The sequence below is a fragment of the Tamandua tetradactyla genome, chromosome 23 (genome assembly GCF_023851605.1).
Source record: "Tamandua tetradactyla isolate mTamTet1 chromosome 23, mTamTet1.pri, whole genome shotgun sequence".
NCBI classification, from domain to species: Eukaryota; Metazoa; Chordata; class Mammalia; order Pilosa; family Myrmecophagidae; genus Tamandua; species Tamandua tetradactyla.
The window spans coordinates 5,535,141-5,562,820 of NC_135349.1; the positions used below are offsets into that span (position 1 = coordinate 5,535,141).

Consider the following 27,680-nt stretch of genomic DNA (forward strand, 5'->3'; position numbering starts at 1 on the left):
GGGTGGGGATGGGGGCGGATTGTGCAAGCTGGAAAGGGAAAGCAGGTGACCAAGCAAGAATACCAGGTCTTACTTGAAACGGAAAACTCCCACTAGCAATAAAAAAATATAATTCAGACACAGGGATTGTGTATCAAAAAGGAGCTACAAGAACAGGGGAGAGTGTGATTGGGAGAAGACTGCTCTTTTTATAACAAATTCTTAGTTCTGACAACTTTTTCTTTTTTACAGTTCTTTTTTTTTTTTTTTTCACATGGGCAGGCACCGGGAATCGAACCCGGGTCCTCAGGCATGGCAGGCAAGCACTTTTACCTGCTGAGCCACTGTGGCCCGCCCAACTTTTTCTTTTTTAATCAAAGATAAAAACGCATTAAAAATCTGAAAAATGAAACCATCCTCAAAGCAATAAAATGGAATATGTAGGAGATTGCTTTTAACACTATGAACTTTTTATGACTTCAGGCTCCAGAAAGGATCAGGTCATAGTCCAGCCTCCACCCTACAAGCTCTGCCCCAATAATTCCCAATACCTCCATGTTCAGCCTGGACCTCTGGCCCAAGACATCTGCAAGTACACATGTGCGGGAACCCACACACCCCAACCACTATTTGAGCAGCTCACCATCACCTCCTACCCTCACCACACTGGCCAGCAGCTGACTCACCTGTGTTCTTCCCTGGGAGGGGACTCTCTCGGTCACCCTAGCATGATTTGGGTGTTGAAAATTAATTTCTCCAACAACCCAGGATTTGAAAGAGGCAAATGAACACATACATCACCAGGTTCTCAAAAATTCAAGTATTACCAGTCATATGATTCAAGAATTTATTAAGTCATACATGCAAAACATACTGCTAATTGCATTAGCAAAAGATCAATGTAAAAACACTCCACAATTCTGCAACTGTCAATTTAAAAAATTTTGTTCTAGTGGTTTAAAGGTCCAACATTGTGTTCTTGCCAGTGTGTAGGATGCACAGAACATTGTCAGCACTAGCGCTGTGCTTACAGAACCTCACAGAACCCAAGGAACGGTCTTAGGAAAAGCAACAGAGGAAGCACTTGTCTGTGAAGGTGAGGTAAAGGACAGGGTCAGTATTAGTCAAGTTACAGTGTTGGTCAGCTGGCAAGACAGTGATGTTAAGAAGGGTAAGAGTTTAAGAATATCTAAAATATTTTAAAAACTGTAAAGCTGCAACACATGATTTTTACACCTATTATGAAGGAAAGCACATATTAGCTTTGAATAAAGTAATAGGGAAATGGGAATGCACTTTTTCTAAGATACAAAACAAAATTCTAATGCATTATCCGAAAGATTTTTTATAATACAAGAAGACATATTGCTCATTAGGAAAAAGTTCTATAAGAAAAGCACTTACTAAATTCAAGTTAGCAACTGTGGGAACGACCAGTTCAGAAGAATTAAATGCCCAGTTTTGGGAGGGATGGCAGGTGCAGGAGACAGGAAAAGCTTAAGAAAAACACTTACTGATAATACCAACCTTTCTTCATCATCTCCAATTTGACAGAAATTAACCTTTTTAAAAATTGTACCCATGACACTTTTATTCAGTTTATTCTGTGTACAATGTAGTGTGAATTAATCTCCACTTCAAATTTTGTCAAAATACTGTCTTCATCCTTTGATCACATCAAGTGCTGCACACACTCCACCCTGTACACCCACCACTAAGAGCAGAATACTTCATTAGAGAAAACACGGGAATCAGATTTCTGTTCAAAAATTCAGCAAAAGCTAATAAACTAACTTTAAAAAAATTATGAAATAAAAAAACTGATTCAAAGAGCGGAGCTGTTCTACTCATTCCATTATAACATACAGTACAATGTTATATAATAAACATGGATTGATAAATTACTGAATGCATTAAATGGCAACATTTCATCAAGGAGGCTGTTCTCTCAGGCGTTACATAACTGAAAACTAGTTAGAAAGTGTCTGTATTTCCTAACATCAGAAGCTACAGTCTTCCTGAAGATAAAGGTCTTTAAAACAGTTTAGTGCTTAGTGTTTGTAACACAACAATGCAACTTAGTTCAAAGGGTATTTTGGCAACTCTTAATCTGAACAATAGGGGCTTTTGAAAAATAAGGCTTTAAGAAGGCTTGTCATTTAGGGCTAAATTTTAATAGAATGTGAAAGTCTGAACTCTTACACTTTAAACAAACAAAACCTTGAAATTACTGATTGGTTCCAAATGGTCTCATGGAAAAACTAATCTGTAACAAAAACTTGGCATTGAGTGCGAAGGCTCCACCGTTTCTGAGCAAAGCATACAAAGGTTCCGAGTGGGACAGGGGAAGGAACAAGGAGCTCTGACATTTACAGCAGCAGGCATTTTCTCTTCCTCTTCTTGACAGGGGGTGGGCAGAGGACTGCTCTGATCGCTTCGTCGAACACTGTCTTGAGGCCCCGCTGTGTGAGAGCTGAGCACTCCAGGTATTTTACAGCACCTGTGGGAAACAGCCGTTTACAGCCACCCAGGCAAGTCCTACTCAAAGCCCCTCTCCTAAGCTGAGCAGTGCCCACTCCTGCCCCACCCGGAAATGCTCACTCACATCCACCAGAAGGGCCCTGCTAAGCTGCTACACCCTGTGCTTCCCCAGACTCGATGTCAGCCTCTGCAGCAATGCGTGCAGAGTAGACATGAAATAGGAAAGGGTAGGATTTCATACCAATCTCCTTCGCCATGGCTAAACCCTGGGGATAGGTGATGGGAGTCAGCTTCTTCTCCTTCAGTTTCTCAATCGTGTCTTTATCATCCCTAAGATCAAGTTTAGTTCCCACTAGGATGATGGGAGTGTTGGGACAATGGTGTCGCACCTCGGGATACCACTAGATGTGAAGAAAGCACACAGGTTATGGCATGGTCTCCCTCCTTCCTTATAAATCCTATCCACCAAGGTACCAAACAGACCTGCCTTCCAAGGCAAGAACGACACGTTCTGCTTGCTAGTCTTGCTCACACCTTCAAAGCTTCAAGAGCCACAAGGACGCTCATGGGTGTGTGGTGAGCAAGCCAGGGCCTCTGAAACTAATAATGACCCTACAGAACAGGCTCTACTTGTCAAGTAATAGCAAGAAGGAGGGGAGGAAGGGAAAAGAAGGAAAGAAGTCCCCCAAAAGGAGATCATTTAGTTTGAGGTAAAATGAGTCCAAGTTCTTAAGGTCATCTCAGAAAATTCATCAAATATTCAGGAAGAAAAAGAAAAACAACCTGGACTGACGGAGGCCTCAACTCTGCCACCAATGTTAACCTCCTCCCACTCCCCAAATCTCCCTATCGCTGAAACTAAAGGATATCGCACCTCTTTTAATTTTCACTAAGAAACTGGTGAAAGATTCAGCAGTAAAAATTAATGGTCATTATTATTAAGACCAATTCCAAAGTGCTTCATCATTTAAAAATGAAGAACAGAACACTTCTGAATCACAGCCTGGTTTTCCCTCCCTTTGAAAGTTCACAAGCTACATACTGAAGTCATGTTCTCAAAAAAAGGGACTATCTCACTACATAGTAAAATTGCTTAGCCCAACTTAAATAAAAAAATTCATAGCAGTAAATGCATTTTAAATGTCTCTTCCTGAGAGTGACATGTATTTTACAAGATTTATTTTTATCATAGATTAAAAAATAAGCTCCCACTTACCTTTGCACGAACATTTTCAAATGACGCAGGACTCACAAGGGAAAAGCAAATTAAGAATACATCCTACAGAAAGGAAACACAGGAAGAAGTTCAGAGGATGGCCTGAAGTGGATGGAGGGGGATTTGCTTTCTAAAGTCTGCTGGGGGCACGGACAGGATCAGTGGCTCCAGTGTAAAGCTCATGACCTGACTTCACACCCCTCAAGCTATGTCAAGTGGCTCCCAAATCACAACTAGCACATCAGGCAACAAGTTACTAGTCAAAAGGTGGAAGGACTAAGGTTGGAAGCTGTGGAGGCTGAGATAGCATCAAACCAACCCCTGGGGGTCTCTCTTCCATGTATAGCTCTTCCCCCCTATGGACCCCATTCCCAAAGGGGACCCTAAATATCTGTTGTAAACAGGACAACATCAGTGGGAAGGTACCACACATCAATTTTCAGTAAAATTTGGCCTCTCAGTTTCTCAAAAGTGAGTAGACTTTAATGATATTAAGCTACAAGCAGTACCTTTTTATGAAGCTCCCATTTGCCTGTTAAATACATCAAACACTTTCAGAATATTGCTGGGTTCCAATTAAACTACTTCTTTAGGAATCATTCATCATAGTCCCTGGAGCAAGATGGGGGCTCAAATATTTGCTAATTGGACACTCTCCGCCATGATGAAGGTGAGTCAGTGCTAAGTGCCTTCCTTGTATCCAGCTTCTCAACAGCACCCAGGCCTCTGAGGAACTTGTACCCAAGCTCGTTACCTGGGTCCTCACTTTAGAGGTATTACCTAAAGTAGGGAGTCAAAGCAAAAGTAGGTGCAGAAGAACTACTTGGAGAGAATTTCTAGCTAAATGTAAAATAATTGGGATTTCCTCCCTTTCTGTATTGTATATAAAGTAAAATTTAAATATAAAATAGAAATTTTTAAAAATGCCCAAGAGAGTCTAAAATGTTAAATTTATAAAACATTTTCCTAGAGAAAAGAATTTGCTACTTGGTTGGTGAAATGTATACAATCCCCAAGCTAACCCTCTAAATCATCCAACTGTGTTATCTTGTACCTGAAAGGGAAAGAAACATCCCACAAAACAGCTTTTTATAAATGACATTTTTAAGATGCTAGCACATGCACAAGCTTGTCCAAGAATCACCAAGGCATGTCGGCATCAGAGGTGATTGCAAACCACTTCAAAGCACTGCGGGTTAGTGCACCAGCCCTGCACAGCCATGCCCCAGACAGGCCCACATCCCCAAAACCAGGACACCGAAGCAGGAGAGAGGACACCCTGGGCGGCGGTGGTTAATCCTGTTCCAGCTCAAGCATTCAGCTCACAGTAAGCTTTCAAGGTGGAGCCTCCATATTGGAGTCTCCAACCAGCCAGGAGAGACATCCTTACTCATAAAATCCCCTCCTTGCACTCTGCAGGAGAGAAGAAAGCAGTTCACCAACTGCTTTAATTCAAACTAGAGGTAAACCATCACATTCTAATGAAAGCATATTTCATCAAGCAAAATGCCCAGTCTTGAGCAAATTAAATTTAAAACACTCGAGGAACTGGAGGCTCAATAAGATATCCTATTGAGGAAAACTAAGTGAAATGAAAGAAGAGGTAAAGCTTGAAACTGAAGTCGACAAAGTTTTACATACGGCAATCGGCTTGTCTTTCCCCCTGGTGGTTATATCCTTACCATACGTTTCTCCAACCTAGTAATGCATGAGAACTTTGTTTGAGTTTAATAAAAATCGAAGAAAATAAAAATAAATATAACCTGTTTATCTTCATCAGAATGTCGCCCCCACCCTCCCAGGAGATCTGAAAACAGATGATAATTTAAACCACCTCTATGAGACCAAATGCCTCAGAAACACTCCAAAAAACATGGCTGAGGGGATGTTCCCATGCAATTAAGGATGATGAAGACAGACAAATCAGGTGAATACTGCAGGCTAGACCAAGGCACTGCTTCTGCCTGTGGCAGTGCATACAGAATGTTTCTCTCTAACCCAGAAATTAAGGCACATAAAGCACATGGCTTATGCTTAGTAAGGAAAGGTTAAGGAAGCATGCCTCCCCATGGCATCGATGCATGCTTGTGCTCTGTTCCTGGCACCCATGAGCAAACAGGAAATGTCCACCTGGAACATTTGCAACAAGTTACTAGAAGAATGCAGCCCTGAGAACACTCCAGGTTCTCACTCACAATTTTAATACTGTCTGGACATTAAAACTCTCCTATGCAGAAACTGAGTTTCCATCGTCCACATGGTTCTGGCAATATGGCCTGAATTTGACAGAGCCTGCACTACTGAACTGAACAGGGAAGCCGCTGCTAGGACCACTGATGGCCCATCCCACGTGGGTCTGGATGAGGCCACCCTTAGCTGCCAGTTTTAGAAGAGACCTTTCCAGTGTTCATCACAATGCTTTCAATTCATTCCTTTGTCCAATAAAAATCAACAGACTTTCTCTTCTACTGCTCTCAGATGAGACAACCCAGAAAGAACCCTGGGACTCTTAAGAGAAAGAAGAATGAGAATTGTTTTCATTTCATCTCACCCTAGCTTCTCTGATTTATAATTCAAAGAGAAAATATGAAAGTTTCTATAACTGTTCTGGTTTAATCTATATATAGGCTCTTTTTGAAACATTTACCCTCCCAAGGATTTATAATGATGCTAAATGTTTATTGAGAAACAAGCAACTTTTGTGGGATCAGCCAAAGAAAACTCAGCTTCAAGATACCCTCTCACATGTCTTTCTGTATCTGCAATTTTTAAGAACCTCTTCTTTGATAAAGAAGCAGCACAAAAGGCACTGAGCCACTCCACTTTGCATCATATGTCAACACTCTGCCATCTGCCTGATCAGGGGCCTGTGCTTTCCTTGTTCCTTGTTCTTCCTCCAGCAAAGCAGAGCTTTCAGAGAACAATTCTAGGGCTTCTGATACTTGGTTTCCAGCATCGATTCACTCTGACCTTTGTTTGCCTGACACCTCACACATGGAGTTAATGCTGGTTGCCCTGGTCTGTGACTCTCTATTTCTATGCCTCTCCCTGGAACACTTCTCAGAGCCTCAGAAAGTGCCACCTGTAGTGTGGCTGTGCTCACAGCCTCACAGGGTCACCTGTGTGGGCTGAAGACCCTCTGTACCACCCAAGTCCTTTGAACTTGAATGCTAATTCCTGTAGATCTTTAGAGCATTTCTAACTCCACTAGATTCCCATGGTGCCTTTCTGAGTATGACCAGTTCTTCAATTTACTTATTGCTCCCATTACAGACCAGTCCTTCCTCGGTGGTCAAAATCCTCAGCAAAAGAACAATTCTTCCTGCTGTCTGCTCTGCTTGTCCATGTACAGCACACAAAAAGACAATGAAAACCCATCAGAGACACTGCTTTAGGAGAATAAGATGGGGCAGACCTCTGGATGGCTGGGCTCTCAATACACCAAAGGAATATCATTTCTCTTTACTTCATTTTATTCTCTTTAAGTACTTTCTACCTAGCTTTTGCTTTCAGGCTCAATTTTTTTTTTCCTTACTGGTATTTTATGCACAGATAAAAGGACCAGAATACATAAACATGGCAGCTAAAAGGAGGTTTCCCTAGCTGTACAAGTGTCATCAATGTGAAACTGCTAGGCACAACTTAAGAAAAGACCTGGGAAGTGACCGGAATTCCAGCTGGGCCTCAGTGGTATTAGGAGCTGGCCTGGCATTCACATGGGGGCTATGGTACACTCCTTTTTGAACAATACAATCTCCCAGAACATCAGATAAGTAACTCTATGACCAGGATGAAGTGAGGTAATCAATCAACCAATCACCAACCACTTCATAATCTTGTCTAAGAACAAAAAAATCTAAGTTCACTGTGCAACTACAAAATACCAAGCATCCTCCTCTCCCACCCCATGAGGGAGTGACTGCTACTTTTTCATCAACCACAGCTCTAGCCTCTACTTTATTCTTCCACCTTCCAGATAAGATTTATTACAATACCCAGTCTTGATAGCATCTAAGCCAGAGCAGATCCCTGCTTCCTTGAGCCCTCCCCCAAATCACTCAACACAAGCCCAAATCTTGCTCCAGAGCTTCCCAAACCTCCCCTGGAGGTAAGTCTCCCTTGTAGCAAAGAGGAACAAACCCTCTGCATTTAACTGCAGGTGTGCACTTAATGATCTCTGGCTGAAGGACACCAGCAAAGATCGTGGCCAACTTCAGAGGTTGAAGCCTTTTGAAAAACACAATTGCCAAGCAAAACAGTGAAGGCAGTTTTATCTTTTTTCTAATGCCAGAGGGGTTTAGCTTAGTACTTCAAACCTTTCTCAAGTCACAGCACACACAGAAAATGAAAACACTGGCATGGCATGCTGGGGTCCTGGTTGCAGTTCCTGAGTCGGGAAGCCTGAGTCTCTCAAAAGGACACATGAGGCTGAGGCCTTATGACTTTGGTGTCTACTCATACTGCTAGATCCTGGTACAAGAAGGCAAATAAATGCAGGTGACCTGGGCTATATAAGGTGTTAGACAATGGTTATACTTTGATTCTTAACATGGCAATTTAAACTGGATATACAAAACTTAGAAAATATGTTTTAAAAGAAAAAAAAGACTATTAAAGGATAGGAAAGTCCTAAGGAATACTTAATTTGGATAAATAAAAACTTGAAGGGTGGGCAGGCCACAGTGGCTCAGGAGGCAGAGTTCTTGCCTGCCATGGTGGAGACCCTGGTTCGTTTTCCAGTGTCTGCCCATGCAAAAAAAAAAAACCCAAAAAACTTAAAGGACAATTTATACTGAAAATGATGACTATTTGCACTCCATCTCTCAGAGAAGAAAGTAAAACTAATAGTTTAAACAAATTTAACTTAGCTACATGGAACTACCCAAGAGAGAAAAATGCCAACATTAGATGACCACAGGAAATTTAATGACTCTTTTCAGACACCTTAGTTAAGAAATCTTAATCAGTCCTTCAGGAGCCTCTGGGTACACTGTTCTATCCAAGCCAGACAAAAAGGTCTGCAGCCTAAACAGCCAGCAACATGAGACCATGTTCCATTTAGTACCAAGTTTAGAGCTTCTCCTTCTGCCAACAAGAGATCAACATGCCAGCATGTAACTTCCAGAGCCCACTCCTTTGGGAAGCAAAACACAGCTCAAACAAGCAAGAGCTTTGAGGCACCTGTATTGCAGCATTCAGGACTCCTGTCCCTTAACTGTCAAGACTGTTTCCTCATCTCCAAAGGAGCCCAAAAGCTAGCAGTCTTTAAACTGCTAGCTGCTAGTTGGGTATTCTCTCTTTGCTCCTTAAGAAACACCCCCCACCCCAAACATACATCCTATGCCTTATACACTATATTAAGAGTTAACTGACTTACAAAATTCTTCAGTGAGCTACTTGAGGGCAAGAATCACATTGCTATTTCTTCTTTGCTGTTCAAGTATTTTATAGGAAAACACTTTACATCTTACACCACTGAGGCAGAAATTTCAAGTCCTCCCCTGCAAGGACACCTACTTTTCTGCTCCACAGCTTTAGTCAATCTGAGGGAAGTCTACACCTTCAACTTATCCTGGGTTCTTGAGCTCACAGAATGGAAACCTGCCACCTCACCTTTGACCTACTGTGGGTGACTCCCCTAGAGAGAGGCCGCACCCCATCCTGCACTCCTTGAGTCATAGGAGGGCGGGTTCGCACTTCTCCGAAGTGACACCACGCCCTTTCAGCTGTACCCAGAGGACTGCATTCATCCTCTCGTGCTCAGCTTAGACATATACACAACGTACTGCAAGTTCCACCAGGAGACAAAGTGGCAGTGCTCTTTCCTCGAGCTTTTTTTTTTTTTTTTAAAGAAAGACAGAGAAGGAAGGAAGGATGGAAGGAAGGAAGGGAGGAAGAAAGGGAAACATCTTTAAACATTTTCTTATTTTATTATATTTTGTTTGTTTGTTTGTTTGTTTTTTTACATGGGCTGGGGCCGGGAATCGAACCAGGGTCCTCCGGCATGGCAGGCAAGCACTCTTGCCCGCTGAGCCACCGCGGCCCGCCTCGAGCTTTTGAACAGAGGAGCCCAGAACCCTAATTACAACTTTAGAAACCTCTTCAGTGCATTCCTGACAGCAGCTATGTGAAGGCTTACTAGATTAACGTTCTCAGGGTCCAACGACACTGCTAAAGCAAGATCAGGGAAATCACTGTATAAAGAAATCCTCTTCCTATTTCTTAAATAAAATTCCTTGAGGTTCTTATGAAGTGGTTTTTTGTTTTGTTTGCATGGGCAGGCACCAGGAATGGAACCTGGGTCTCTGGCACAGCAGATGAGAATTTGCCACTGAGCCATCGCTGCACCACCCTGAAGCGTTTTTGACAAAGCCCTGTGGTTCAATTTTGGTTTGTGATTCCTCAAGTAGGGGGAGTGGGATTCTGACATGTTTTAAATTATTTATAATTTGTTCTTTTTTTAGTAGAAGAAAATGGCAGAGAATGCTGCGCAAGCTTTTGCAACTCCAGAAAGGGCAGATGTCACTGCCACTAAAGGCAGTTTCAACAAGCAAATCCCAGGACCGGAATTAGACAGGCCACTTCACAGGTCAAGTGTTACCTTAGAGCCCAAGTAAAGTTTTTTTCTTAAAAAGGCAGGGAGAATCATGTACAAAGCACCATTCAGAGAGAAAGGGGAAGGATTTTCAGCTAGATACCTAAACCCAACAGCCCTGGGCTCTGCAGCAGCCACACCCCAAACCAACAAGAGGGCCTAATTGACAGCGCGCGCGCGCGCGCACACACACACACACACACACACACACACACACACACACACACACACACACACACACACACACACACACACAATCACAGTATGACCATGGACAAGAAGTAGCACTGGTAAGGACCCTGATGGCCAACGCCCTCCTCCTTTAATTAAGGCAGAACTGATAGCCCCAATCCCTTGTTCGGGGACTTGGACACTTCTATCCATGAATACATTTTCAAATCCATTTCAGATCTGGAACTATTAAGCAACCCACTGGTCATACAGTAGTTTCCTGAGGACATTAAAGAATTTGAACCATTTGGTGATTACTGTGTGATTTTTTTTTTTTCCCATGGAATCAAACCCAGGTCTCTGGCAGGGCAGGTGAGAACTCCCCCACCGCGCCACTGCCCCTCTGATTTTTTAATACTTAAATAACAGTTCATCCTTAGCTGAAGATATACCGAGACACATCCAATTCAAACCTCCTATTCTACAGTTTTTTTGTTTGTTTTGTTTTGCACTGTCACTAGAATTCAGCTAAAGGAGAACTAGCAAAAGTCGACAGTTCAAATAAATGGTATTTAGCAATACCTCCAGCAGGAGACAAATGTAAAAGACAGAGACTGTTGTATGGAAAAAGCCACACCCAAAAGTTTAAAACTATCCCTACTAAAGAGCAAGTTCATTTAAAAAAAAAGACAAAACAAGATGTTGGTAGACCGGAACTAATTAGTTACTTTTCGGCCTCCTAAGACAAAGTGACACCTAAATGCCCCAAAGCCTACCACTCTCCAGGACTTCTCCCTGAGCACCAGCGCCTGGCTGGCATGGCCTGGCTGACAGCACTCACACCAAGTTTAGCTCAAGGGGAGCAGCTCTGACCGGAAGAGCCCTCCAGATGGAGCAATATATATGAATAAGAATGAGTGGAGGAATCCCAACAGCAACTAACAATGGATGTCTGCTAGGTGCCAGAGGCTGCTCTATGGGCTTAACATGTATTACCTCGTTTACTCTTACAAGGGGACACACATAAATTAAGACTGGAGAGGTGGAGAAATCTGCCCAAGGTCACATGGCAACAGGAGAGCTGGGGGCTGGCTGAACCCAAGGAATTTGCTTGATAACCTCAGGTGTGTATTTCAGTTTCGTTTCAACCACTTAGTCACTCTGTCTCCAAAGTTGTGTTAAAATACACTTTTTAAAATGAAGAACAAATATGTAACAAGAGGAGCAAATGACACACGAACAATATCAACTACTTGCATACTTAAACAAAAGTGGCCTCTAGCCATGACTGTTGCCTTCCAAGTACCCAATATCTACCAGCTACTGCTCCATTAGTTTTGCTGATTAAATCATTTGATGTAGAAACAAAATGAATCTAAAAGTTTTTCTGATTAGACACATTTTATAAAACAAACCTCAATTACAATGAAAAGATTTAGGTGCTAAATCATAGAGAACAAACACGTTTTATAGAAAAAAAGCACTAAACCTATAAGACTTATTTTAAAGTAAGCTTATTCTTAACTGCTTAATTTGATTCTATTGTATGAGCCATCACAAAGCAAACAATCTTGAAACTAACTGCTGTTGAAAACCAGTTTGCTAAAACAGAAACAAAACAGAACATGTTTTGTACGGTAGTCCTCAAACTAAATGAAAGAAAGCACATGAAATGCACAGCATCTCTACTCTACAACCGGTAATGCTTTAAAAACCAAAAAAAAATCCCTGGTTTGCACGTGGAGGATATTTATTACTGAGCTAATTTAACTTTATTTGCTATTCCATGATATACCCAAATGGTAGCAATATAAGCAAACCTGTAGGTGACATGCAGTTAATAAAACGTTCAGGAATTAAGTATTCTAAAGAACATATAAAACCAGTGGAAATCCTTACTGTTTGTGGATAGGAGAGGGGGCGTAATCGGTCATAATCTTCTTGTCCGGCTGTATCCCATAAGCCCAGATTCACCGGTTTTCCATCTACCATAACATTGGCAGAATAGTTGTCAAAGCTGTAGATTGGGATAAAAATGGTTAGTCCTTAGCCTTAGAGCATAAGGCATAGACAGGGGACAGAAGTCAGTTCCTAGCAGGTGTCCCAGAAGAGGTGTGCTGGAGGCTGCTGTGGTCAGACCTGTCCCTGCTGGTATGAAAAGAATACTTATGGGGTAAGAAGTGGGAAAAGGAGCTGGAGCACAGGGACTTTAATTTAAACAAATTACTATCGGGAATTAAAAATCCTTTGCCTTTAATAAACAGAACCGTAAGATTTTTCTTCCCAGGAAGAAACCAAAGATAAAATGAATCCCTTTTTCAAATCCCACTTGTGGAGTTTTTCATGTATATGTTTTATCTCATTTTCAAAAAAGTGACACGCCACTACTGCAGTACTCTGCAGCATTTCCAGGAGGCCCACACTGAGTAGAGGACAGAACTCAGTAAAATCTTGGTCTTCTCTGCCTGCAATCAAGGTGCTGGTGACACAAAACAAGCCCAATTTTAGAAGGTACTGTGAACGTTTTAAAAACAAGTGTTTTCAAATAAGTTCCTGTGTTTGAACTTTTACTTCTTTTTCAATCACTGCTATTCTAAATTGGCTGAAGAGCTCATATGAGGATTTCAGTATACCTGCTGTTTTGACTGGTTTACCTAAACTTTTCCAAGAGTCTGCATTCCTGATATCCTTCAGCACAGGACCCTGACATTCAGATTCTAACACACTGTATAAAGCTTTTTAATTCTGGCTTTTAATGTATAATATGTGAAAAAATAAACTATTTAAACTTAAAAAAAAAAAAGCAAGTGTACCAGATTATACAAATATTTAGATTAACCTGAAGTTGCTACACACATATTAGATAATATAGAAAGGTAGCCCAGAAAAAGCCTATTGGCTGAAAATAAGGTTGACACATTTAAAAATTGCTACTTGGCCCAGTGAACACCTTGGTTTCAGACTTCCACCCTCCAGAACTGCAAGACAATAAATTACTGTTTTGTTTTTTTTTTAAAAAAGGGGGTTCTGGCATCACAGAATAACTCATTTATTAAAAAAAAAAGTCATCATAATTCAAACCATGGCAAGTGCCAAACTGAGCATATCTATCAGCCTTTAAAAGACAATTCAAGAATTTATTTTTATGTAGTCTTAAATCCAAAAACTTCAGGAGTGTTACCACACTGCAACAGCAAAATCAAGGTCTGAGTCAGGTTCCAATGTGGTTTACACAATTTAAAGACCAGATAAGCTTTCATAAAGATAAGTCTGATGAATGTTACTAATTCTGCTTCAGTGAGAAAAGGGTGGATTATCCAGTAAATGTTACTGTAACTATTTTTTTCCACCTGGGAAAAAGAATCAAGTGCCTGCCTCATACTACACCAAAAATAAGTTTTAAATGAATTAAAGATAAAAACTCTAGCCACACAAATTCCAGGGGAAAAAAAAAAACTAGAGAATATTTATGCATCACTGAATAGAAATGGCCTTCCTAAGCGAGACATAAAAATTCAGACCAACAAAGTGAGAACCATAGTAAATAAAAAGTTTAAACTTCTATATATGGCAGAAGACACCATAATGAAGTTCAAAGACAAAATGAGAGAAAGAGGGGGATTAATATCTCCTATAAACAAAAAGTTGCATCCATAAGAAAAAAATTCAGTAAAAAAATAAGGAAAGGATTTCAACAATTCACAGAAGCCTACAAATGGATAATAAACATTTAAAAGATTTTTTTAACCTTACTGGTGAACAAGAAGGAAAATGAAAATAAACCCGTTAACTTAAGCCTAAGGGCAATTTTAGTCACAGCTGAACTGGAGCAGCAATTTGATTTAGCAATATCTATCACAATTTAAAACATAAATACCCTTTTGACTCGGCATGATCCCACCTCAGATCATCTACGCCACAGAAATACTAATGGATGTGGACAAACACATCCCTGACCTTCAGCCCAGCACTGTTTGTTAAGCCCCTGCCCCCTAAAAAGATGGGAGTTATGGCTTAACTGGGACAGAGTTTCTGTTTGGGGGGATAAGAAAGTTTTTGTCATGGAAGGTAGTGATGGTGGCACAACCCTGTGAATGTGATTAGTGCTACTGAATTGTACAATTACAAATGGTTAAAATGGCAAATTTCATGTTTTATATATACACGTTGCCACAATAAAATTTTAAAAAGGAAACCACCTAGGAGACTCAGAGTGCAGAGAAGAATGACATAGCCACAAAAAGCAGAGTCCACCAGTCAGCGACCTTTGGAAATGAAGAAGGAAAAACCTCCCGGAGAGCTTCATAAAACAGGAAGCCAGGAGAGTAAGCTAGCAGACGACACCGTGTTCGCTATGGGCCTTTCCAGATGAGAAAGAAACCCTGAACTTCAGCAGCCTTCTTGAACCAAGATATCTTTCCCTGGATGCCTTTCATTGGACATTTCTACAGATTTGTTTTTTAATTGGGACACTTTCTCTGCCTTAGAACTGTAAATTAGTAACTTACTAAATTCCCCCTTTAAAAAGCCAAAAAAAAAAAAGAAACCACCTAAATGACCAGTGGTTAAATCAGCAAAACCACTAAGAGACATTTATGATTTAGTTCTAGCAACATGTGGAAATAGCAAGAACACGCTCCCGCCCCCATTTACATTAAACAGTGGGCAAAGCCCTGTCTGTGTTGTACTTGAGGAGGGCATGGGTGGGATTTCAGATGCCTGCTTGTCTCCAGCAGCCCAGTCTGCTCCAGGAAGGCCAGTCCTAAGGACAGAGCTCACCGGAGCCCCGGGGCAGGGCATTATGAGGCTCCCGGGAACCCCACCATCAGAAAAGCACTTTTCTACCTCTGCCCAATTCTGCTGCCCACAGGGATGAAGTACTCAAAAGCCAAGAGGCCAGTCCATTCTCCACCCCACCCCACCCACACAGCCTGGTTTCAATCCAAAGCCCTGTAGCCCTACACCCCAGCAGTGACAGGTAAGACAAATTAAAACATAAAGAAATATGTCAGGCGGGCCATGGTGGCTCAGCAGGTAGAGTTCTCGCCTATCATGCTGGAGACCCAGGTTCGATTCCCAGTGCCTGCCCCTGCACACACACACATACACAAAAGTCACATTCCAGTTCTTTGATCCTTTGCAGAGTCCAGAGACCCAAGTTTATCTGAAACTCTTACATTACATTATCCAGTCTTTACACTTCAGAATTAGCATGTTAACCTTCTTTTGTTCCCTGAATGACTAAAAATCAAGTAGGAAAACTGTGGGTGTTCATCACGATGAGGAAACTTTACAATAGATTATATTAAAAAAAAAAAAAACCAAAATATATTTCATAAATGTTTGAGAGGAAAATTAATCATATGTGTACATAATAAGGATTAACAATGGCTTAAAAGCAAAACAGAAGATTCTAAAAAACCTATCATAGACAAGTAGATGAGTTAATTCAAAACTTAACTGAAAATACTTACACAGTGGGAATATATTCTCCAGGAAATGCATTGGTTGTGTAACTGATCAGTAGGCAAGTTTTACCTACAGCTCTAAAGAGAGAGAAAAAAAAGTATAAATTGCTTAATCAACATATAATACTGAGCTTCTACCATTATTCTGTTAAAATAATTCTAGGAAAACAAGTACTTGGCATTGAAGAAAATAATTTCTATAAGCTTTTATTTAAAACTATATACATATTTTTGTCCTGAAATTTTAAGTAAACAAACCAAAATTTCTCATTAAGGGAGAGTTGAGAACCTCTACATTCTGCTCAGTACATACCATCAGCTCTGCAGTCAAGAAGTTGTCGTTAAATAAGCACAAGGTCCTAGTTAAGAGAAGTCTCCTCTTGTAGATTTAAGAATCTTAAATCTTATCTTCAAATTATTTTGTGAAGAATAGTAACATGCATACATGGTTTCCCCCAGCAAGAATACTTTATTACCTTTATGAGTAACCTACTGTGCCACCTCTAAGTGGCACAGCTCAAAATCCCACAGCCTTCCTAAAGCCTTCCCCTGGAAAGCAGTGCTGTTAACAAAGTGCTAAGTCAATACACCAGCATACAACCTTGCTCACATCTGTATTCATTTGCTACTTCTTCCAGCCCCAATCCTTGCATATTACCACAAGCTTTTAAGGCAAGGGCTATTGCAAAACTCAGTCAAGTCCTGGCAACACAATGTATTCCAGACATATTCATTAATGGCTCAAGGCTGGAGTAAACCTCCCAAACACTAGAGAGAGAAAGCAAAAGGGAAATGTGCAGAAATACTCCAGACAGGACCTCTGCCTGCACGAATCAGTAAGAGTATGTGCAGACTGACATTACCAGTGTGTCCCAGACAGAAATTTGAGTGTTTTTTACAAGTCTCTCAACCACGTGAAATTTTTCAAGAGAGTATCACCTAAAAATTAAGCAGCTCACTGCATCATGGGCAAAGAAAAGAGCTCCAGTTTTTACAGCATTCACAGAGCTGCTTCCAGGGCCTCAGAGAGCAAAGTCCCAGGCTTCCTAAGGGTTCACCAAATGCTCACCTTAAGTGAGCCCAGCAATCTGCTGTCCTCTGCCATAAGCTAGAGTTCTGATTTACAAGATTTTGTTGTTCAACCTCAACTACCATAAATTTGGACTTGCCAAGAAGATATTTTCCCTCACAGTCCTAGCTTAAGGCAAGAACCTCTCAACAAGAGCAGATTACAGACCCACTCAGTCTTGATAATATTTCTTTCACTCACAACATTATTAAGGGCTTAATAAAAGTTGGAACTCCCCACCTCACAAAGTCAAACATGACATCATCAGTTAGGAGGTAACTACCAAGTCCTAAAGGCTTTCCAAGCAGAAATGACTCAATGGATGTACATTTTGTTCAGTCTAGAATGTCTAAATAAACCTGTAAGATCAAGAGCCTGACACAAATGAAATCAGAAGGAAAGGTGGGCAATAAAGACTGAGATGGTATAATCTAGGAATGCCTACAGTGTATAATGATAGTGACTAAATGTACAAATTTAAAAATGTTTTTGCATGAGGAAGAACAAAGGATTGTCATTACTGCAGGGTGCTGAAAATAGATGGTAATTAATATTTTAAAATGTTAACTTATATGTGAGACTAAGGCAAAAAATTTGTATTTGATACAAAATTTATATTCTGACTAGTGCATTTCTGAATATAACTTAAGTGGGCAGTTTAACTGAACACTGTTAAGTACATGGAACCTTGAGTAGGGCATGAGATCTTGTAGGTTTGTCCAGAGTGATGTCCTGCTCAATCCCAGAGTGATTTGAACAGTGAATAAAAAAGTATTTGCCAAGTCCCCTTGAGAGAATGGCGAGAAAGGGGGGAAATGCAATTTTCCCACGTGGAGAATTTCTGATATTCTCACAAGCAGTGGGGACAACCAAAACAACAGGCTGAGCCCCTAATCTTGGGGTTTGTTCATATGAAACTTATTCCCGCAAAGGATAGGCTAAGCCTATTTAAAATTAGGCCTAAGAGTCACCCCCAGAGAACCTCTTTTGTTGCTCAGATGTGGACTCTATCTCTCAGCCAACACAACAAGCAAATTCACCGCCCTCCCCCTCTCTACATGGGACATGACTCGCAGGGGTATAAACCTTCCTGCCAACGTGGGACAAAAATCCTAGAATGAGCTGGGGCTCAGCATCAAGGGATTGAGAAAATCTTCTCAACCAAAAGGGGGAAGAGAGAAATGAGACACAATAAAGTGTCAACGGCTGAGAGATTTCAAACAGAGTTGAGAGGTTATCCTGGAGGTATTCTTATGCATTATATAGATATCACCTTTTTAGTTAAGGTATAATGGAGAGTCTGTGGGGAAGTGCCTGAAAATGTGGAGCTGTGTTCCAGTAGCCATGTTTCTTGAAGATGATTGTATAATGACAGAGCTTTCACAATGTGACTGTGTGACTGTGAAAACCTTGTGTCTGATGCTCCTTTTATCTACGGTATGGACAGATGAGTAAAACATACGGATTAAAAGAAATAAATAATGGGAACAAATGTTAAAATTTAGTAAACTGAAATGCTAGTGATCAATGAAAGGGAGGGGTAAGGGGTATGGTACGTACGAATTTTTTTCTTTTTATTTCCTTTTCTGAATTGATGCAAATGTTCTACAAAATGATCATGATGATGAATGTATAACTATTGTGAGTTACTGATTATATATCTAGAATGGAATGATCATATGGTAAGACTGTTCTTGTTTGTGTGTTGTTATGTTTAAAAAATTAGTTAATTAATTTAAAATAAACTGGGGAGGGGAGGGAGATCAAGAGCCTGAGAAATGGAGTCAAAACCTGGGATTTGAGTAGCCGGGGCCAACTCTATCACTTACTGGCTTAATCTACTGGCAAGCTGCAACTTCCTCACGTGTCGGTTTTCTCACTTGTAGGCAAAACTACCAATTTCATCACAAAACTATTGTGAGCATTAATTCAATTTCAAGTTATACCAACAAATTGTATACCATTCCAGCAAGTACACTAGGTGATAAAGACACTGCACTGAATGAGACCTTGTAAAGTTTATTTAGATACTAAATAAAAAAGTGGTCACGGGCAGGCAATGGTGGCTCAGTGGAAGAGTTCTCGCCTGCCATGCCAGAGACCCGGGTTTGCTTCCTGGTGCCCGCCCATGTAAAAAAAAAAAAAAAAAAAGTAGTCACTACATTAAAAAATTACAAGCATGGTAAATATTATTATTAAAGATGTTCTGGAAACAGCAGAAGGATTTACTCTAGTCTCGGGGATGCTCAGAGGAGACTTAGGAACAGGAACAGGACAAGGAAGAACACTCCAGACAGAAGCAGAGCATATGGGGGGGGGGGCCAGAACTGAAGGAAGCTGAGTGTAACTGAAGAAAGAAGAAAAAAGGGGGAAGTTTCAAAGGAAAATCTGAAGAGATTGTCATTTCTTCTTTTAAGGGCATGGGACCTGACCCTACTTGAGAAGCTACATACGCTTTTGTGCTGACAAGCAACCATGAGATATGCCTCTTTAGAAGTGGCCCCCGACTACACTATGGAAAGAGGACTGAGGGAGGTGGGCCCGGAGGCAGGAAAACAAGGAAGCTGCTGCTATGTTCCAGGAATCATTACAGTGATGGGTTTGGGAATGCAAAGAAGGGAACCATTTCAAGAACTACTTAGACCTGAGGCTTGGCTGTAGCTCGCATGTGGAACACAAGGTGAAGGGTGGAGTCTTAAGATCATTTTAAGTGAACCCTTTTCCAAAATTACAAATGTTGTTTCATACAAGCGTTAACAGTTGTTGCTCTCTTTTTGGATCTGGGTGGGTCTCCATTCTCAATGCGGGGCACATAGTAGCCTTCAATAGTGGCTCCCTGACCCTATGGACCAATCATCCTATTCCTTTCCAAAGACCACATACCCCATTTCTGTGCCCGTGCCCCTATGCCACTATGCAGTGGCCAGCCCCACTTTGGCTCAACAGCCCCAAACCCAAGTCATTACAGCATGACTGGGCTCTACCCTGCAGTGGAAGTACCATCCAGCCCCCCTCACCCACCCACCTGCCTGGTCACTTCTTTATTATTTTACCACATCTTATGAGATCACAAACCATAGCAAGCAAAAAAAATAAAATAAAAAGGCTTGCTAAATGTGAAAACTTTTTTTGATGTAGCTTCCAGATTTCTTTAAAGCCATTTAATGTCAAGGATAAGCCTCTATAAGCTTTGACTTAACAATAAAATATTACAGCACTTCCGTTAAGATCCTGTCCTGAATCTCTTTTAAAAGTATACGAGGAGAAAAAAAAAAAAGAGTGGTGTGACGGAGGCTCAGTGGCAGAATTCTAGACTGCCATGCCAGAGACCCAGGTTTGCTTCCCGGTGCCTGCCCATATAAATAAAAAAAAAAAAAAAAGAAAGAAAAGAAACAGACAGATAAATAGATAAATAAATTATATATATAAAAAAATGTTCCTATGAGGAACAAAGCCATTACATAAAATGACCAGCTGTGTCCTGGATCTTCTAAAATCTTCTTTCCTTCTGCAGAAGCATCATCTTTTGAAACATTTAACTGTGAAAGAATTCAAGAAACTGGCATAATCTGTATCTACTGAAATTTTCTTACCAATCATTATTTGCTACAAATCTGTAACGATGAACAAAACCTGTCACAAACACAAATGTGTATTTTCTAAGAAAATTATTAAATTATAGATTCCTGACTTTTCAAATGAGTGTGTCCTACCCTTGATTAAATTCTACTTAGTTTTTAAAATGGATAACAAAAAAGAAAATTGGCTATTTACCTCCCGTTTAGTATATTCAGTCACTCCTTTTTTAACACACTGCACAAATAAACTCTAGAAGCCAAAGTCCACATCAGTACTAGGCCTTTCCCCACGTGAAGAATGGAAGCTGTATTTGGTCAGAACCTTGACTAACACTGCTGCAGAATTTTTAGAAGTTACTATTTGCTTTGCCATTTCCAGTTTTATATATTTAACTGCTCAATTCAACCTCTTTATTCTCTGAAAGATACCCTAACTCTAAAAAATGAACATGAGTCTATTGGAAGTTCATGTCATTTCTATATTGGATTTCCCCCAGTTCATGACATTATTTTCACTCATCTATGCTTCTCCTACCCTATATTGTAGAAATGACCAAGAGTAAAAGGCGATAACTTATGTTCCTGTTATGTTCTTCAAGTTGCTATTAGGTGAAACTTTTAACTTACAATTTTTTTTTCTCCAAGCTTCAGTGTTACTTCCTGAAATTTATAAACCAAAAACTAAAAAGTACAATCAATAAATCTGGAAACAATGGCAATTTCCTCACATTAAAAAATTGTAATAAAGGATCCAGGAAGCTCAAAACATAAGAACCTCTGTGTCCTTTTGTTTTTTTTTCCTAAAGGCAAACTAGAACAGAAAACTACTCCAATGACAATTAAATAAACCAAAATTTACAGGATCTATATTGTTATCTAGAAACACAATCTTTTTTTAACTTTTATTTTTTATTAAAACACCAAAAAACACCAAACAAATGCAAACATTCCTAACTTCTAATCATTCCGCTCTACATATATAATCAGTAATCACAATATCATCACATAGTTGCATATTCATCATCATGATCATTTCTTGGAACATTTGCATCCATTCAGAAAAAAAATAAAAAAACAGAAAAAAATTCATACATACCCTACCCCTTACCCCTCCCTTTCATTGATCACTAGCACTTCAAACTAAATTTATTTTGACATTTGTTCCCCATTATTTATTTTTATTCCAAACGTTTTACTCGTCTGTTGATAAGGTAGATAAAAGGAGCATCAGACACAAGGTTTTCACAATCACACAGTCATAATGTGAAAGCTATATCATTATATAATCATCTTCAAGAAACATGCGCTACATTTTCAGGCAGTTCCCTCCAGCCTCTCCATTACATCTTCACTAACAAGGTGATATCTATTTAATGCATAACAATAACCTCCAGGATAACCTCTCGACTCTGTTTGGACTCTCTCAGCCATTGACACTTTACTTTGTCTCATTTCACTCTTTCCCCTTTTGTGTGAGAAGGTTTTCTCAATCCCTTGCTGCTGAGTCTCAGTTCATTCCAGGAGTTTTCTCAATCCCCTGATGCGGAGTTTCAGCTCATTCCAGGGGTTTTCTCAATCCCTTGATGCTGAGTCTCCGCTCATTCTAGGATTTCTGTCCCATGTTGCCAGGAAGGTTCACACCCCTGGAAGTGATGTCCCACATAGACTGGGGGAGGGTGGTGAGTTTGCTTGTTGTGTTGGCTGGAGAGAGAGGCCACATCTGAGCAACGGAAGAAGTTCTCTTGGGGTGACTCTTAGGCCTAATTTTAAGTAGGCTTGACCTATCCTTGTGGGGTTAAGCTTCATATGAACAAACCCCAAGATTGGGGGCTCAGCCTATAGCTTTGCTTGTCTGCAATGCTTGTGAGAATATCAAGAATTCAACTTGGGAAAGTTGAATTTTCCCGCTTTCTCACCATCCCCCTAAGGGGACTTTGCAAATACTTTTTTATTCACTGTTCAAATCACATGGGATTTATCGGGGCATCACTCTGGACAAACCAACAAAGTCTCATGTCCTACTCAAGGTTCCATGTACTTATGGTGTTCAATTAAGCTGTCTACATAAGTTATATTAGGAAATGCACTAGTCAAAATATAAATCTTGTACCAAATAAACATCTTTTGCTTTAGTCTCACACATAAGTTAAAATTTTAAAATATTAATTACCATCTATTTTCAGCACCCTGCAGTAATGACAATCCTTTGTTCTTCCTCATGCAAAAACATTTTTTAAATTTGTACATTTAGTCAGTGACTACTATCATTATATACTCTAGGCATGCCTAGATTATACCATCTCAGTCTTTATCGTCTGTCTTTCTTTCTGAGTAGAAACACCTAGATCTTAAGGACAAATCGATAAAATGCAGTGGAAATGGGAATTATAAGAATCAAATATAACATGCATACTTACTGAATAAATCAAAGTCCTTGAATGAAAGTCCTTGATTTACACTGAGAAATAGAATATGAGGATTCTGTACAGAGCAGACCCTCATTAAATGCATAACTATGCATATAAAATATTCAGAAACTATATGAACTGATCAAATAATTTGACACTACCAAAAAAAAAAAAAAAAAAAAAAACCAAAACAAAAAACCACCCTAACTGAAATTCAGATGTTCTGTAACTAACAGGGGCATTGTAACCACTTTAGAAAGCTCCACCAGCAGAAACTTTAAAAACTAAGACCCTGTGTAAAGCTTCTTGAACACTCAAGGCTGAGAATGCCACCTATAATAGATTTCAAGTCTGAAGCAGACTTCACTTTAGACTGCTTTTCTAAACCATCAAATCAACCCCCTGGGGTACTTAATGAGTAAGCTGAATATCAACGTGCTCAAAAGCAAAAATTCAGACCTAACTGCACACTACCTCCATTCTCCTTCAAAATCACCTCTACTATTATATCCTTAAAATATTCCCTCTGATACTGGGAAGATATGAGATAATGCAAACAGAGCAAAACATTGATTATAAAAGCTAGGAGGTAGGTATATGGGTTTCACTGTATAATTCTTTCAACTTTTCTCTATGTTTGAAATTTTTAATATTTAAGACATCAGAGGAAAAACATTCCCTCTGATGACTTGTGGGGTAACTAATAAAATATTACCTTCCTTGGAAGACTACAATTATAAGATAGAGTTACCTGGTGAGGAAGAGCTGAAAAAAGTAGGAAGTACTAAGAAATTAGATGACTAATGTAAAAGAGCAATATAAAAGGTGGGTTTAAGGTTTCTAAAGATGGATTCTTGATAATTCCTCCACCTATTCCAACCCCAAACTGTTATGGGCTTATCATTAGAAAATTTTAAAAAATCATTATATGTAATTATACCAACTCACATCACAGCCAAATACTAACGTTTAAAACTTCAATTTGGATAACACTGTGGAATTCAAATACCTTTACTACAAGTTAAGAATAAATATACTCCCTGCCTCAAAGACAATTTATGAAGAGCTTGATGGATCAAGCTATCATGATTGTTCAATGGAAGGAGAGAATAACTGATGCACATTCCTATAAGAATGACAACAATGGAAGGCATTTATCATGCTTGACTAAAAAAATTCTTGGACAGCAATGTCTAAGTTAAGACACCAGGCTAGTAGCCCGATCCAGAAACCATTCTGTGTGAGTGAAACGAAGGAAGTTTCAACTCATTCACTCCCATCCTCCAGTCAACCAAAGCCAAAACAACACTAGTAAAAATGGTTGTTTATACATATGTGAATGTGAGATGTTATCTTATCTTAAAACTGGGGGGAAATCTTGGGGCAGAGGTCCCCAAAATAAAGGTGGCAAGGTACTCAGGAAGGACTATCTTAAGAGAATAAAAAAAATCAAATTTATCTTATGTTTTATACCCAATGCTATACAGGGAACAAAGAATTAAACTAGAGGCTGACAGAGCCTAGTTATAATATGGTTGTAAAGTAGCTTTTAACCAAAATCCCTAAGAATATTTTTTAAACAAGAAAATTTGCAGTTTGAGAAACCTCAATTTGGTTTATTTTTACTTTCTGGCTTTTCAAAATTTCTTTGTTTCGTTGTTTTTTTCTCTCAATTTGTTTTTATTACTTAAAATTTGCCTTTAAATTGCTTGAAATTCCACATTACGTTACTTCTTCAGCCCCCCCAAGATTTAAAACCACACAATTTTTTAATAAAAAGAAAATTCCAACTATATCATCAGACATGTGATTAGAAGCTAACAAATATTTCTAGGATAGGGAATTATGGATCTAGATTTTCACTGAAATAATGGTTGGCACTTATTATCTCTAATTTAAAGTATTATGGCTTGGTGGGGGTTTTCTTGAAAGGTACATTTCACTTCTAATGCTGCTTGGCCCTAGTCAAATCAGTATCAAATAAAGGATTAAAAATTCAACGTCAGTAACTCTGCCTAACACTTCCTCCCCGACCTAGCAGTGAATAAGAATAATGGTAGCTGGCACTTCCTGAGCAGTCACTATGGGGCGGGAACCGACAAGGTGCTTACTATCCAGCTTCTTATTTAATTCCCACAACTTTCCCTTGAGGCACCTCTCTTGGGAGATGACCTGCTCAAGATTACCCCACAAGTAAATGGTGAGGTGGGGACTTGACTTGATGGGAGGATTCAATTCTCGAAGTTTTCAACAAGTATCTGACTAGAATAAATAAGCCAATACCCATTTATCTAGATCCATAACCCGTTAGTATTAAATAAATATACCTACTAGCGCTTATGTTTTAGTTTCTGACATTTTAAATTGAGAATATTACATACTATGGCTATTAATACTGAATTATCAGCAATTCACTGCTTCCTTAAAAAAATTAGTCTGTATTATTTCATATGCTAACATTACCGATTCGGCCTTTTTAACTTTTAAAGGAAATGCAGATAACTAAGAATGATTATTAGACAAAGTGATATCTGTTGAGTTCATTCATGATGCAAAAGAATCAAAACTTCATGTAAAAGAATCTTGTTTTCCTTATTAAACCAACTAAATGAACTTTTTTTTCCACCCTAAATGACAGAAAGTAAAGCTGTCTTCTGCAAGGTTAAAAAATATATTTCTGAGTGAAACGATTTTTAATTATATGCATAGAACCATGAAGTGTTCAGAATTCTTCACACTTGTGAGTCTGACAAATCAGTCAGATGGGCGGCTTAAAAAAATTCAGTTGCCTAATTGTTCTTGCATCTGAATAAGTTAGAGGAACAACTTCGAATGCCTAAAATTATCTAAATAAGCTGGGAAATCACAAATCACTTTAGAGACTAAGAGCTAAATTGGTACCAATGACAAGTATGGAGAACACTAATCAAAAAGAAGAACGATGCCAAAACAATTCCCTCGACTTTGCACGCTGGGAAACGTACCAGTTGCATTCTGAGTTTGACGAAACTGGTAGTAGTTCTTCAAGCTTCCTTGTTAACGCTAAAACTACACAAGCCATGCAGACACGCACAACTCTGCTAGGATTACACTGAGATTTTTGTTTCTACGGGAGGGGAGGGAAAAAACTGCATAAGTCAAGTCTTGTCTTCCTCGAGGGCCTGTGACCATCGGACAGCAATGAAAAGAAATGCCTTGAGTCACACAGGGCAACCCAGCTCAGGGAGCTTGCTCTGCTACATCCCATACCTAACACCCTAACGCACTCCCTCCCCTCCTTTTTAGCCCATATTCAATGAAGAGAAGAGTCGTAATCACATCCAGCTACTTCACAGCTAAACTCTTAAACGTTTCTCCCAGAAAGAGCAAACACCGTGACTCTAAAGCTCTAGGAGTGGCCAACAAGCCACTCATCAGAGCAAGTTTAGGGTCACCAAAGCAGCCCCGGAAACAGTGATCCAACAGTGTTAACTTGACAAGCGTTACCCGCCGCCACCGGGACACGGGAGGCGAAAAAGACAAACGAAAGGAGCGCGCTTAAAAAAAAAAAAAAGGCAAATTCCAAACGCCACCTAATCACCGTGCAAACGCGGGGAGGGCGGGGAGAGGCTTTCGGTGACTTCTGCCCTGGCGGGACGCGGGGCTCGGGAAGAAAGCGGGAGGGTGGGGTCCCCTTTTCCCTCCGGCCGGCACTCAATTCCCAACACCCACTTAAAAAAAAAAAAAAAGCCGGAACTAGGCACGCGGCGCCCCGCGGGCCCCGCGGAAGGTGGGAACGCCGCGGCCCTCAGAGAAGGCCGGGCGCAGGCCCCACGCGAGTCCGCGGTGCCGGCCGGACCTCGGCCTCCGCCAGGCCCGCCCCCGCGCGCGGCCCCCGCCCGGCCCGTCCGGGTCCGGTGCACTCACCCGTCTCCCACCACCACACACTTGATGGCCTGCATCTGGGCCGCTCGCTGGGCCGCGGCGGCGGCGGCGGCGACCGGACGCTGAGGTGAGGAGCGGCGGGCGCGGCACGCGGCAGGCTCGCGGCGCGGCGGGGCGCGGGGTGCCGGGACCGCTGTCCACGCCGCCTGGCCCTCAGTGCACTGGCAGCCAAAGCCCAGCTGCAGCCACCACCCAAAGCTGGCGGAAAACTGCAGAGAAACAGGAAATGGCCGCTCCACTCACATCCGGCCTCCCTTCCCCCGCCCTGGCGCCGCCGCTCCTAGGCTCCCGGGCGGGGCCGCTCCGGGGGCTTCCTCTCGGCCTCGGAGATGCTCGGGAATGCTCGGGAACGCTCGGGAGCGCTCGGCTCTCAACGCGGACGGACGGGGCTGGCCGCCATCTTTGCGCCGCTGACCGGGTCTTGGCCCGGGGACTAGTCTTCGAAGGAAGTCCTGAGTTCCCGGGAACAGCTTTTCTCTGAGAGCTGTCCCAGACCATCTGAAGGGCGTTGACAAACCCCCCCCTTTTTATTATCCTTTTTACGTGATAGTTAACATGACAGAAGGTTCTTTTAGGAAATTCGGAGTCCAAAACCAGAAAGAAGAAAGATGCATATAACACGCAGTTGCAGATATCACCAAGGTTCATTTGGCCAAAAATGTAAACTTTTCTCACGTATGCACTTTCTCTTATGTTTAATGTTTTGCGTGCCTGTTACTTCCTATGATTTGTACCAAGTTCTGAGGAGAAAACTGAACCAAAGTTCCTTTGCGTTGACGATGTTGGCACAT

General features: G+C 40.7%; 1 protein-coding gene and 1 long non-coding RNA gene across 3 annotated transcripts in view; one reads left to right on the forward strand and one right to left on the reverse strand.

Moving 5' to 3' along the window:
- Positions 1-812: 812 nt before the first annotated feature.
- On the reverse strand, positions 813-27,127 carry RAC1 (Rac family small GTPase 1). 2 transcript variants are annotated; one of them, XM_077140568.1, is made up of 7 exons: positions 26,872-27,127; positions 15,917-15,988; positions 12,342-12,459; positions 5,318-5,374; positions 3,677-3,739; positions 2,702-2,861; positions 813-2,479 (listed from the first exon to the last, which is right to left on the reverse strand). In XM_077140568.1, exons 1-7 carry the CDS (start codon positions 26,904-26,906, stop codon positions 2,349-2,351), a joined length of 636 nt encoding a protein of 211 aa, XP_076996683.1. In that variant the 5' UTR covers positions 26,907-27,127; the 3' UTR covers positions 813-2,348. The 2 variants fall into 2 exon arrangements, with proteins under 2 accessions (XP_076996683.1, XP_076996682.1); XM_077140567.1 differs by lacking the exon at positions 5,318-5,374 and having other exon boundaries at positions 26,872-26,976.
- LOC143666947 (uncharacterized) overlaps positions 27,013-27,680 on the forward strand; it is a 28,337-nt gene continuing 27,669 nt past the window's right edge. Inside the window, exon 1 of the long non-coding RNA XR_013167786.1 lies at positions 27,013-27,564. This is a non-coding gene — a long non-coding RNA (uncharacterized LOC143666947). The remainder of the gene's footprint in view (positions 27,565-27,680) is intronic.

Coding starts and splice junctions, on each gene's coding strand:
- RAC1 (XM_077140568.1), bottom strand. CDS start 26,906: ATGCAGGCCATCAAGTGTGTGGTGGTGGGAGACGG. Junction 12,460..15,916: donor GGAGAATATATTCCCACTGT/GTAAGTATTTTC, acceptor CCCAATCTACAG/CTTTGACAACTATTCTGCCA. Junction 2,480..2,701: donor AGCCATGGCGAAGGAGATTG/GTATGAAATCCT, acceptor TGTTTCCCACAG/GTGCTGTAAAATACCTGGAG.